This window comes from Maniola hyperantus, chromosome 7 (assembly GCF_902806685.2).
Source record: "Maniola hyperantus chromosome 7, iAphHyp1.2, whole genome shotgun sequence".
NCBI classification, from domain to species: Eukaryota; Metazoa; Arthropoda; class Insecta; order Lepidoptera; family Nymphalidae; genus Maniola; species Maniola hyperantus.
Window position 1 is genome coordinate 12561756 of NC_048542.1, and position 13822 is coordinate 12575577.

Here is a 13822-nt window from a genome sequence, read left to right on the forward strand (position 1 = left end):
ACAAAGAAAATCCATAATAGTTATAAAGCGCTCTCACAGCTAATGCTGCTGTTCCGTACTTTTGATATATTTATAATCATAGCACAAACCAGCGTCTTTTCCAAATTCGTAGACTTAATTTTATTACAATCGGTCGGGGTTTACTTATGTGGCCGCTTACTAAAACGGCAACACTACAGCTGTCAGTCGAACTCGAAGTTGACACATACCGAAAACGATCCGCGAGAACGCGTGACACACAGCAAAACACAAGCCTCTAACGGCTATCATCAAAAAAGCAAAACTTTAGACGCGAAGTTCATCAACCTTCGACCAGATCATCAATCCTGGACCTTACCAGCGCATCTTGGGGGCCCCCATCATCGGAGCGCGTTCCCGGATCCGGTAAGTGACTGCATTATAAACACTGACCGTCCATTAGCTTTTCTTCTAAACATAGTTTCGAACCGGATATACCGCATTATATCTGGGCATTTTTGTATAATTTCGCGTTTTATAACTGTTTTGTGCTAGTCTAATTAAAATAGATCTAATTTTAGTCAGTTTCATAATTTTTTTGTGAAGCGCGGGTGGTACCACCGCCGCGCCGGCAACTAAACTTAACATCGAGATTTTAGGCCTGTTAAGTATTAATTTGAGCTAATATCGGTGTATACAGCCTCCTCACAGCTAGTTATTTGTAATTATATATAGTTTTTAGGTGTTCCAAGCGATATTTCAACATTTTTTAGCATTAAATCTCATGAACGCAGTAGTTTATAAAAGTGTTACCTACATCGCAGTTCACAACGCGCGGCGAGATAAGGCCGTTTGCACACAGCGTTCATGCAAAAAAACGTATACAAATTAGCTGACTAATGCATTTGTGCTAATTGGGTAGGTATATCATAACGCAATATCGATTGATAATAATAATCAAGTTTTTATAGCTACGGTTTACATTACCTACCAGTTATAAACTATTGATTTAATACAAAACCAAAATAATTATTATACTTACATTTGTTACATGATTTAAATCCATAACGATGGAATTTGAACAACTGATTTTCGAACGTGATCTTGCTCTCGATAGTATCCAACGTATAGTGGACTGTTCTGAGGACCCAGCCGAATTTCGTGTTCGGGTAAAAGAGTTAAATTCTATTAAGAAAACCTTTTTCCAAGTTCAAGGAAAAATAGAAAAACTTTCTGTTAAACTAAATAAGTTTTCCAAAGAAGAACATCTCGCTACACGTAATAGGTTTGATTCCTTATATTATAAAATTCAAATTACATTAGATTCCATAAAGGAGACGCGAAAACAAAGCTTAGCCAGTGTGGCAATGCCCTGTGGTCACGAAGCGCACGCTCACTGCAATATATCACAATCTGCGCAGTCTCATATTCGTTTACCAAAAATATCATTACATACATTTGACGGGAAATTAACTGAATGGAATGCCTTCTATGATTTATTTAAGTCACTTGTGCACGATAATGAAACTTTATCAAATGTTGAACGGTTTAGGTACTTGTTATTGTCACTAAAAGATGAACCTTTTAATTTAATTAAATCCGTTCCGGTTACGGACTCTAATTATGAAAATGCCTTAGAAGCGCTACGTCATCGATACGAGAATAAAAGAATCATCGCAACAAAACACTTTGACAATATTTTTGACGTTGAGCCAGTAAATGAAAAGAATGTACAATCTAGCTTACGGCAGATACTTAACACATATTTCGAAAACATAACGGCCCTAAATTCTTTAGATTTTCCCGTAGCGGAGTGGAGTTTTATACTCTTAAATATATTATTAAGAAAAATTACGCCTGACATACGGAGGCGATTTGAATTATCCTTGCGATCGCCAAGCGACATACCATCAGTAAGCGAATTACTGGATTTTTTGGATAAAGAGTTAGCGGCGTCTGAAGTAATGGCGGCATCGGCACCATCTACGAGTACAGCGACTACCTTAGGCCGTGCCTCCACTGCAATACCAACTGCCAACACCACTCGCACAGCTGCCTTTGGGGCGACAGCGCGGCGCGCGCAATTTGCCAACCGCCCATTATCGCTGCCCTACTCCGGACCTGATCAACAATATAGCATGCCGCGTTCATTGAATACTTATTCTACGAATCATCCACGAAACATGAATGTTTATACAACTGCTATTGAATTTCCGCCTACCCTCAAGTGCATATATTGTAAAGAAAATTCCCATCCGCTAAACAAGTGTGACAATTTTCAAAAGCTTAACATTGGTGAACGTAAAAACTTTATAAACTCAAATAAAATTTGCAGCAATTGTTTATATATGGGCCACAAAGACGACATGTGTCCCTCGCGTCGCAACTGCCGCTATTGTAACCTACGTCATCACTCCTCAATATGTGACACTTTATCTAAGCAAAGCGTCACACTGACAACAGAATGTTCGGCTGCCTCGGAATCTTGCTCAGAAGGGCCAACTCTATTACATGGAGCTACAAAGTTTCCTAATAATAAAAATTGTACTGTCTTACTTACAACTGCACTTGTCAATGTTCGATCCATGAACAGCGAACCAAAACCATCACGTTTGGTACGCGCTCTGGTCGACCAAGGTTCGCAAGCTACTCTCATCACGGAAGCATGTGTTCAACGACTTGGTCTATCGCGATATCCCGCACAAAAAAGCACTACGATCACAGGAATAGGCGATACCAATGAACAACCACGTGGTTATGCGTTATGTGAGGTTACACCTCATAACAAACCAGAACCTAAACTATACATTGAGGCTCTGATCCTCCCTAAAATAACTAGCTACATTCCAAACATACCAAGTTCATTTGAACAAATCCCCCATCTAAAGGATCTTACATTAGCAGATCCAGAACTACGTTCTACGCGTCCCGTGGAGATCTTATTGGGGTCAGACTATACTGATAGCATACTACTTTATAATAATATCAAAGGTCCACTTGGTACTCCTGTGGCTATAAATAGCATTTTTGGCTATCTCCTAAATGGCAAAATTTCTCATTCAACGTCTGGTTCTGTTTCTGTTAATCTTAGCACGTGCCAGCTCGACGTTCAACTTCAAAGATTTTGGGAGCTGGAGTCGATGCCTGAAAATACTCATCGCACCAAAGATGAACTTAATTGTGAAAAGATTTTCGTCAACACTCATAAGCGGGACCTGAATGGAAAATACACAGTTTCTTTGCCGTTTAAGGAAAATGCTCCTCCACTAGGTGAATCTCGAGCCATTGCCCTCTCGCGTTTAAATAAACTGGAGGTAAAATTGTCACGTAACTCCACTTTACGAGCAGAGTACAATAAATGTATGCAGGAGTACTTAGACCTGGGACATATGGAACCTGTCCACCTCGCTAAAATGCAAAGTATAACTTCTTACTACATACCTCATCACTGCGTAGTGAAGACATCGGCAAGCACTACTAAATATCGGGTCGTTTACGATGCTTCATGCAAAACTACATCTGGCCGTTCTCTTAATGATAACCTTCTGACAGGACAAAAGTTACACCAGGACATTACAGAAGTTCTACTTAAATTCAGATTACACAACATTGTTTTCACAGCGGACATCAAAATGATGTATCGCTTCATTAATCTCTGCAAAGAACATCGAGACTTTCAGAGAATCCTTTGGCGGTTCTCTCCTCTTGAGCCTGTGCAAGAATTCCGCTTGTGTACGGTAACCTTTGGCGTAGCCTCAGCGCCATTTCTTGCTCTACGTACACTTCGTCAATTAGCGATGGACGAAGCTGCATCGTTCCCCTTAGCTTCTCAAGTGCTTCTCAATGATGTTTTTGTCGATGATATTGTCACGGGGGCTAGCACAATTGAGGAAGCTATAGAACTTCAACGTCAACTTACCGCTATTTGCAAAGCAGGTACCTTCGAACTCCGCAAGTGGACAAGCAACAATCAAGAGTTTTTAGACAGTTTGAACACCGATGATTCCAGTCTAGATGATGCGCTCATACTATCCGCACTTGATACGAATGATTCAATAAAGGTTCTAGGGCTAAAATGGACACCAAAATCTGATACTTTCACATATCACACGGACATTCCTCCTCGCAAATGTACAAAACGTATAATGCTAGCTGAAATTGCTAAAATTTACGATCCTCTTGGCTTTCTGAGCCCTATAACTCTATTTGTCAAGCATCTAATTCAACTCTTGTGGGTAGCTGGTTCAGGATGGGATGAAGCTCCTCCGAAGGGCATTTGCGAGTTGTGGTATCGATTCATTGATGAGCTTAGTTCATTGCAAAACGTTATCTTGCCTCGCCACATACTTCCTAGCACAGCTATTGATCAAGTACAACTTCATGGCTTTTCAGACGCATCTGAAAAGGCTTACGCGGCCTGTGTCTACATTCGTGTCGTTAATACAGAAGGTGTAATCCAGGCACATCTTCTTCTTGGGAAACAAAGGTTGCGCCATTAAAGCAGCTCACAATTCCACGGTTAGAACTTTGTGGGGCTCATCTTTTATCAAAGTTGATAAAAAAGGTTATAACTACGTACAGTAATATTTTACCCTTTGATGAAGTCTTCGCTTGGTGCGATTCATCGGTCACTCTTGCATGGCTACATTCATCACCGCACAAGTGGCGTACATATGTGGCCAATCGCATAGCGGAAACTACAAGTAATGTACCTGCCTCCCAATGGCACCATGTCCAATCAGCAGATAACCCAGCAGATTCTGCATCCCGAGGTGTATTGCCTACTCAATTGAATAAGCAATTGTGGTTCCATGGTCCGCCGTGGCTTTCAGGCCCACAGTCAGAATGGCCAGTGTCCAACGTAAAATGTCACACCGATGAAGAACGCCGCAAACACATTCTTGTAACACATGTCGACTCAAATTTAGAATTCCTCGAGCGATTCTCCTCATTGCCAAAAATGTTACGCATAGTGTCACTTATCTTTCGATTTTATCATAAATGTCGCAAAAGCAAATCTTATACAACAAATCACGTCACTGTTCCTGAGATCAAGCAATCATTGAGTCGCATCATAACCCTCGTTCAGGCTGAACAATTTTCAGAAGAAGTTTCACGTCTAAAGGACGACGATAGGTGTACCAAACGGTTGCAAAAATTAAAACCTTTCTTGGACGAAGACGGACTCCTCCGAGTTGGTGGCCGAATAAGCTGTGCCAACGTTCCTTATGATGCCAAGCATCAAATCCTATTACCAAAAAGGCACCATTTGACTAATCTAATCATCGACTATTATCATAAAACTAACTTGCATGTCGGTCCCCAAACCTTACAGTTTATACTTGCACAGAAGTATTGGATTTTAAGCGCTCGCGATGCGGTTCGTATGCGAACTCGTCGCTGCGTGCCATGCTTTCGCGCGCGTCCAATCGCACCGCAACCACCAATGGCTCAACTGCCGACAGTTAGAGTCCGCTCGCTGCGTCCTTTTCTTCATGTGGGAGTGGATTTTGCGGGGCCGTTCAATCTAAAATCTAACCAGTTTAGAAATGCTAAAATTCTCAAAGCATATGTTTGCGTGTTCATATGCATGTCGACGAAGGCAATCCATTTAGAATTGGTTCCCGATTTATCAACTATTTCATTTCTTAACACACTTCGTCGTTTCATTTCTCGGCGAGGTTTGTGCACGAATATCTACTCAGATTGTGGCCGAAACTTTATTGGCTGTGATAACTATCTGACCGATCTTTACACGTTTTTGCGAGACGAATCCAATCAGTCCGTTTTAAATAAATATCTAGCTGAACTTTCGATAACTTGGCATTTCAATCCTCCTTACGCCTCGCATTTTGGAGGAATTTTCGAGGCGGGTGTAAAGAGCATGAAATCCCACCTCTATCGAGTCATAGGTAAGCTCACGGTAACATATGACGAATTTAACACAATTCTCTGTCAAATCGAGGCAGTCCTCAATTCCAGACCACTTTGCTTATTAAGTAATGATCCTACAGATCCATTACCACTCACACCGGGTCACTTTTTGATTGGGGAACCATTAACCTCATTACCAGAATTCGACTTTTCAAATGATAATCCTAATCGCCTTGTTCGGTGGCAAGTTGTTCAACAGGCTATCCAACATATTTGGAAACGTTGGAGTGTAGAATACCTTCATCAGTTACAGCCCCGAGGTAAATGGTTCCACGATAAAATTAATACACCCATCCACGAGGGTTCGGTAGTCGTGCTAATCGATAACACACTACCACCACTGCAGTGGCGTCTTGCGCGTGTACATCAACTCCACCCGGGCGCTGACGGTATAACTCGGGTAGTCACTGTCCGTGTGGGCAATAATTTAGTCAAACGACCTGTAGTCAAGATCTGCCCCTTACCCGTTGAATAAGTATTTTCTATTTTCCCATTAGATGTTTAGTATAAGTTAGCTTAGGTAAGAGTTTTTTTATTTATTTTTATTTTTATAAAATAATCCTGGATTATTTTATGGCCGGCGGTATGTTCCGTACTTTTGATATATTTATAATCATAGCACAAACCAGCGTCTTTTCCAAATTCGTAGACTTAATTTTATTACAATCGGTCGGGGTTTACTTATGTGGCCGCTTACTAAAACGGCAACACTACAGCTGTCAGTCGAACTCGAAGTTGACACATACCGAAAACGATCCGCGAGAACGCGTGACACACAGCAAAACACAAGCCTCTAACGGCTATCATCAAAAAAGCAAAACTTTAGACGCGAAGTTCATCAACCTTCGACCAGATCATCAATCCTGGACCTTACCAGCGCATCTTGGGGGCCCCCATCATCGGAGCGCGTTCCCGGATCCGGTAAGTGACTGCATTATAAACACTGACCGTCCATTAGCTTTTCTTCTAAACAGCTGCTATCAGCGATTTATTTAAGTACCTACAAGTTTAACCATGCAAAGTTTAATACAATTAATATTGTATTCAGTAGCAATATACTAAGTATTTTGTGATTGCATTCGCTTTGTGCACTGAATTAGTGTTGATCCACTTAATTAATTCACATTTCCATATTATAATCCTTTGACTAGGCAGTAAACCTGCAGCTGGCTGTAACGAATTTAAATTTCCTACACTAGGTACTTATAATCCATCCATATTAATAATATAATGAATACCAAAGCGTGTCTGTTTGTCCGCTAGCTTTTCACGCCCATCAGGTTAACAATTTCGACGAAATTTGGTAAACAGAGATAGCTTGCATCCCGAGGACGGACATAGGCTACTTTATACCGGAAACTCAAACAGTTCCCACGGGGTTTTGAAAAAACCTAAATATATTTAGATGAATTGAATGAATTCGTAAGCATCATAATATAAGTGTTTAGTACAGAGAGAGTTTACAACCCGGAGATGGTTATAGGCTACTTCTTCTTCTTCTACTTTTAATTCCCAAAAATCAGAGTATCCACGAGTAAGTATTCTTAAAAATCGAAACTCACGCGGACGAAGTCGCAGGCATCATCTCGTAAGAAATAATTCTAATCCTAAGGAGCAAGGATAGGAAGCAAAAGGCTATGAAATTTGAACTTTAGCTTTGTATTATAATGGTGCTTGTACACTCGATGTATTGATGCCAAGGTTGAAGCAATTATAAAGTTTATGTTTTTAGTTACTATTGTTTTCAACAAAGTACTACTTGCGAACGAGTGGGTAATTAAAATAAACTTCCTGTTGTTAAAGCTCATCTGAGATAGTTTAATATAGTGAAAACTTTTATAGTTTCAAGTACATTTTACGTTATAGGATACTTAATAAATTATTATTACGGAGAATAAAATCGAACTACTTAGGTACTAAAACTAGCACTAGGCTAGTAGAAAAATGATGTATTTAGACTAAAAATTAGCAATTAGAATACAAATAACTCTACGGTCAAGACGCAGGCAGAAACCCGAAAGGTCCAAAAATATTTTACATTTTCCGAATTAAACTAAAAAAAAAAACTCGTTATCGAAGAAATTGTACATATCTGATCGTGTTTCTATTTCATAATTAAATAATGAATTCAATGTCTCAGTCACAGTACTTACTTAGTATTTAATTTAGCGGAAATTCGGAATTATAGAAATCATAAATTCAAATGGTCTGGTCTGATAGGAGGTTTTAGCCAGGGCTTGTTACCATCCTACCGGCCAAACCGTGCCGCCAAAGTTCTGATAAGTAGGTAATGTCAAATAGTATTTTCATAATATTTCTAGGAATATTCGTATTAATTTCGCTATTATTTCCCGACACAGTGACTGGCTAAGTAATTAAAGTAAACTCCTGTTGTGGAAGTGTTTCCCCGAGATATGTTCGTTCAATGCAATACTTGTGTTCGTATTTTCAAGTGTTTCTGATTCAGCTGGCTATTGAGAGAAGTTTGTTTTTTAAACTATTACTGCAAGTGCCTAACTTTCCATCGTTAGGGTTTATGTTGCAAAATAGTTATATTTTTTTGTTTTTTTGCTTACCTACAAGCTTTTCAATATATAAGTTGAATTTATTTAGTAGCGAATACCCGGCGTATTGGTTTTAGCACATGATAGTGATTTAAAAAGCACTTACTATGCAAAAAAATCACGTCAATCCGTTGCACCGTTGCGACGTGATTGAAGGACAAATCAACAAACAAACATACTTTCGCATTTATATAAGGGTACGGATTAAAATAACTTAGTCTATATAATAAACTATATATTTTTTTTTAATATTTAATTACCAGACAAAGCCACATATTCACTTACTTCCCTATATCATTGCAAAATACAACTTATTATTATTAGTTAAAAAAATGTCTACTATTAAACTACATAATTTTTCACATACTTATTGAAGGTTTGCTGTAGTTTTTAATGCAAAAGTATTATTTTACTACATTTATTGTTAAAATACTTATTTGGTTGACAAAATAATTTCTTTTAAAATATAGACCTGTATTTTCTACTGTTGACTGTGCAAAATAATTAAAGGGCCTACAGAATACTGACCTCAAATAGAATATTTCAGTACCGCTAGTAACTTTGAAATATAAAGGAGTTGTTAGTAGTTCGTCAACCAAGCTATTGTAATATAATGCTCAGGTAATTTGGTAGCGTATACCCTTCAAAGGGTACACAAAGGAAAATTATAAATACATAGATAACTTCAAAGTAGACAATCAACACTTTATAAAATAGCACCCTATATTTTTTAGTTGGCTTTAAATATCGTTTAACTTTTTAGGGTTCCGTACCTCAAAAGGAAAAATGGAACCCTTATAGGATCACTTTGTTGTCTATTTGTCTGTCTGTCTGTCTGTCGGTCTGTCAAGAAACCTACAGGGTACTTCCCGTTGACCTAGAATCATGAAATTTGGCAGGTAGGTAGATTTTATAGCTGGCTTTAGGGGGGAAAATCTGAAAACTGTGAATTTGTGGTTACATCACACAAAAAAAAAATTGTGGTCATAAACCAATAATTAGTATTTTCAATTTTCGAACTAAGATAACTATATCAAATGGGGTATCATAATATGAAAGGGCTTTACCTGTGCATTCTAAAACAGAGTTTTATTTATTTGTATGCATCATAGTTTTTGAATTATCGTGCAAAATGTCGAAAAAATACCACTGTAACACGGAACCCTCGGTGCGCGAACCTGTTTCGCACTTTTTTAATGTTATACCTAATAATACCTTGCCCCATTATCTCATTTGATAATAAATGATATTGAGTAAGTAGGCCAACTTGGAAGCACAAGCTAGTCAGCGTGGAAGTGTAGATAACGCAATAATTTTTTTAATAGACTTAATATAACAAAATCTAACCCTTTAACCAACAACTAACCACTCTTCTCTATAAAGCTTCGAAACAAAAGCATGGACCCAATTTCCGTCTTTATGAACTTGTCAACCCTCAACCCTCTCTCAGGCACTTCACTACTCGGTGGTATAAAGTACCCACACGACATAAACCTTTTTGTTTCCATAACCATTCATCAATGTCCCCGTCCGAACCGGACGTTAAATTAAAAATACGAGCACTTTTTGGGGCAAAAGAAACAAAACTCGGTACAAATCACAGCGCTCTGCGTTATGAATTATTCATAACTCACGTGAGCAATAATAGCAGGTGAATATTTTCCTTTTGTATTCAACTCGGCGGTGAACTGAGCTGAGCCTGCGACCGAGTGATAATAACTCATCAATTGTTTGTTTGCTTGCTCAATAGGGTTGAACTTTTCTGAAATCTTTTCAAATTAAAAAAAAAAGCTTCAAACTTTGCTTTAATTGGCAGTTCTTTCTAAACCACATCCATCTTTTAAAACTGTACTTAACTATCTTTGGTTCATTTTTTGGTTTAGTCAATTGGAAAAACGTTTGGTTTTTGGATCAATTTCTAAATAAGGGCTTCTCCGTAATTTAATTAATATTCCGTACCAGCTAACCCATCTCGGTTTGAGTGGAATTTCTGAAAATCCTTTCTTAGTGAAGTCGAAGTTATAGATAAGACGTAGGTACCTACGTGCAAAATTCAAGTTTCTAGATCCGGTATAGTTAAGCTGTATCAATCAGTTGTTGTTCGAGCAGTTCCTCTTTTGATACAAACATATTTTTAAAAATTATTTTACAAAAAAAATAAAAACCAACTTCAATACCTAGCCACAAACACTAAAAATTGAAAAATAATTTAATTTATTACTGTATTTATTATGTAACAAGAGTTAATATAGTTCCATGATAATACTTTTTGGTGCCTTATTTAAAATATGCTATGCCTGGTTAAAAATCTACTGTTTACTAAGCTATTACACCGCGAGCAATTTACTCTTATCCGTTGAGGAGTTCCATTATCTATCTTCGAAGACGTTCATCAGATCTTCACCAAATTTAAATGGGACCAACTTTCAAACAAAAAAGAAGTTTCAAAATCGGTCCAGGCGTCTTCGAGTAATCGGGGAACATACATAAAACATAAAAAAAAAAAAAAAGATTCCGACGAATTGAGAACCTCCTCCTTTTTTTGAAGTCGGTTAAAAAGGAACCACAACTGAGTCTACTTAGATTTAAATTTTTAAAAATCCCGTGAAAACTTTCTGATTTTTCGGGACAAAAAGTAGTCTAGTCCCCGGGATGCAAGCTTTGTCAGAATTGGCCCGTGAATTAACCGCCCTGAAAAAGTAGCAGACATACTTCCACATTTATAATATTACTTACCTAGTAAATGTAAATTATTTGGATTTGTCTTTAAAAAAAACAAAAGTTAAAATTTATTTATTTAAAATTGCACAACTAGTGTCAATAATTTAGCGACGTCTACGTCTTTGACTTTACCACCAGTTCGGAATACAATACATAATATTATTTTACCAATAAAAATACACTAAACATTTTATGTACTTTAAAACCAGTTTGAACTAATATTAAATAGGTAGGCTATAAAGTTGTGCACACGTCAGACCTCTCTCAACCACTTCATGGCTCCAGTGGCATAAATGTAAACCATTTATCATTGATGCTCAGTCTCTATGTAAATTTCCTTGGTAGCATCAAAACTTGCGAATTAAAATTCATACAAATACTAGCTTATGCCCGCGACTTCGTCCGCGTGGACTATATAAATTTCGAACCCCTATTTTACCCCTTTAGGGGTAGAATTTTCAAAAACCCTTACTTAACGGATGCCTACGTCATAATAGCTATCTGCATGCCAAATTTCAGCACGATCCATCCAGTAGTTTAAGCTGTGCGTTGATAGATCAGTCAGTCAGTCAGTCAGTCACCTTTTCCTTTTATATGTATATTTAGATTCGAGATTGTATGAAATAGAAGTACCTACCTAATGAAATATATATAAAAAATCCTATAATTTTGTAAAAGTTTACGATATATTGCAAATAAAACATCTGACTAACGCTAGAGGTCAACGAACATTGCGTAAGTAGGCCACTCGGAATCAATGCCGCGTCGTAGGTGGGGCATTGACCCTAATTTTGCACGCTATGAAAAAAACTAAATCACTAAAACTACAAAATGAGGCAAATGGTTATTGGTACTGAATTGTGTATAGGTAGTATAACAATTACTTACGCTAAAGGTTTGCCAGCGTTCTGGTTACATAGAAAACATTTTGTGTTAAAAGTCCTCATATTTTGAAATGTACGGTTCAAATCAGATCGTTTCATGTTATGAATTATTCAATATTTATAGCTCACGCGAGCAATACCTAAATTACAGGTGAATATTTTTCTTTATATTAAACCTTGACTCTTATCTTGACGATCATCCTGGCGCAGTGGTAAGCGCTGTGGTCTAATTAGTGGGAGGTCCTGGGCTGATGCGTAATCGCATTTCCGAGCGATAAAAAAAAGGCCTGACGAGTCAGTCAGTGAGTGAATCATCATTTTTATCATAGTAGGTAATTACCTGTTTATAACTACCTACATTTTTAGAAAAATTGTTCAATTATCATTTATTTATCTATCTTTTTACTTAATATTTTATATTATTTATCTTTTTTAATATTAAATCATTACCCTCAGCTGAATATAAAGACTGGCTTATCTAACTTAATTTTTCTTACCTCCTTTTAGTAGATAATTAGCTTATGCTCGCGACTTCGTCCGCGTAGACTACTCAAATTTCGAACCATTATTTTACCCCCTAAGGGGTTGAATTTTCAAAAATCCTTTCTTAGCGGATGCCTACGTGATAATAGATATCTGCATGCCAAATTTCAGCCCGATCCGTCCAGTAGTTTGAGCTGTGTGTTGATAGATCAGTCAGTCAATCAGTCAGTCAGTCAGTCAGTCAGTCACCTTTTCTATTTATATATTTAGATAATAGTGTAACACTGCAAACCTATATGAAGCTCCACATCAAAGTCAGCAGGATTCGTAGTGTTGTTTTGTGTAACTCAGACACATTGCTGCGTTAGTGTAGCAAAATAGCGTATCCGCCGGCACCCAAGATTTATTGTTGTTTGCCCACTACGTCGTGTCAAATGGAAATGATAACATGTAACAGTTTTGATAGGTATAGGATGAGACGGAGTCTTCTAAATTTTCGGTGTGCGTTTCAAGCAATTAAATAATCAGTTGCTTTACGGAGACAGAAAACATCGTGAGAAAATCTGCATATCTGAGTGTTCTCCATAATGTTGTCAAAGGTGTGTGTAGTCTGCCAATCCACACTGGACCAGCGTGGCAGACTATGGCCTAAACCCTTCTTATGCTGAGAGGAGATCCGTGCTCAGTAGTGAGCACGCAGTCTATGATGATCACATTATTTGATCTATATGTCAGTACCCGTAGTACAAGATTTTACGTCTCACCAAACGAAACCAAATTCGAGAGTCGAAATACTTCCGCGTTACAGTAAACTGGATCTTAATTGCCTTGTTTTAAAGCTCAAGTTTGTCTACACTTCTACAGCCAGCGCTCCAAGCGGAAACATTGCGAAATTAAAATCAGTGGCATTGAATATTTGACTTCAATTCAAGGCTGTTTAGGTCCATTTTACTGTAACGCGGAAGTATTTCGACTCTCGAATTTGGTTTCGTTTGGTGAGACGTAAAATCTTGTACTACGGGTACACAGTTCTGTCATGTCACGGTTTACGTTTACCGTACTTTTGGGATGACATTTGACATATTTAAAGCAAATATGGCGGATCCTTTCTCAGATTATCCGCGTAATAATATGGATAGCAAAAAATAATTAGTAAGTGAAGCAAGGGCGACTCAGCTAGCATAAATTAAAAGTTTGTCGCTTGATAAATGTTATTTAATTTCGTAGCTTTATTTTCCTCTGTAAATGTCCCCCAGCGTAAATTCCCGAGTGCACAGA

General features: G+C 37.9%; 1 protein-coding gene across 1 annotated transcript; it reads left to right on the forward strand.

Moving 5' to 3' along the window:
* Positions 1-2543: 2543 nt before the first annotated feature.
* LOC117984065 (uncharacterized) lies at positions 2544-4457 on the forward strand. Its single transcript, XM_034970715.1, has one exon. The coding sequence runs from the start codon at positions 2544-2546 to the stop codon at positions 4455-4457; it is 1914 nt and encodes a 637-aa protein (XP_034826606.1).
* The last annotated feature ends 9365 nt before the right edge of the window (positions 4458-13822 follow it).

Coding starts and splice junctions, on each gene's coding strand:
- LOC117984065 (XM_034970715.1), top strand. CDS start 2,544: ATGAACAGCGAACCAAAACCATCACGTTTGGTACGCGCTCTGGTCGAC.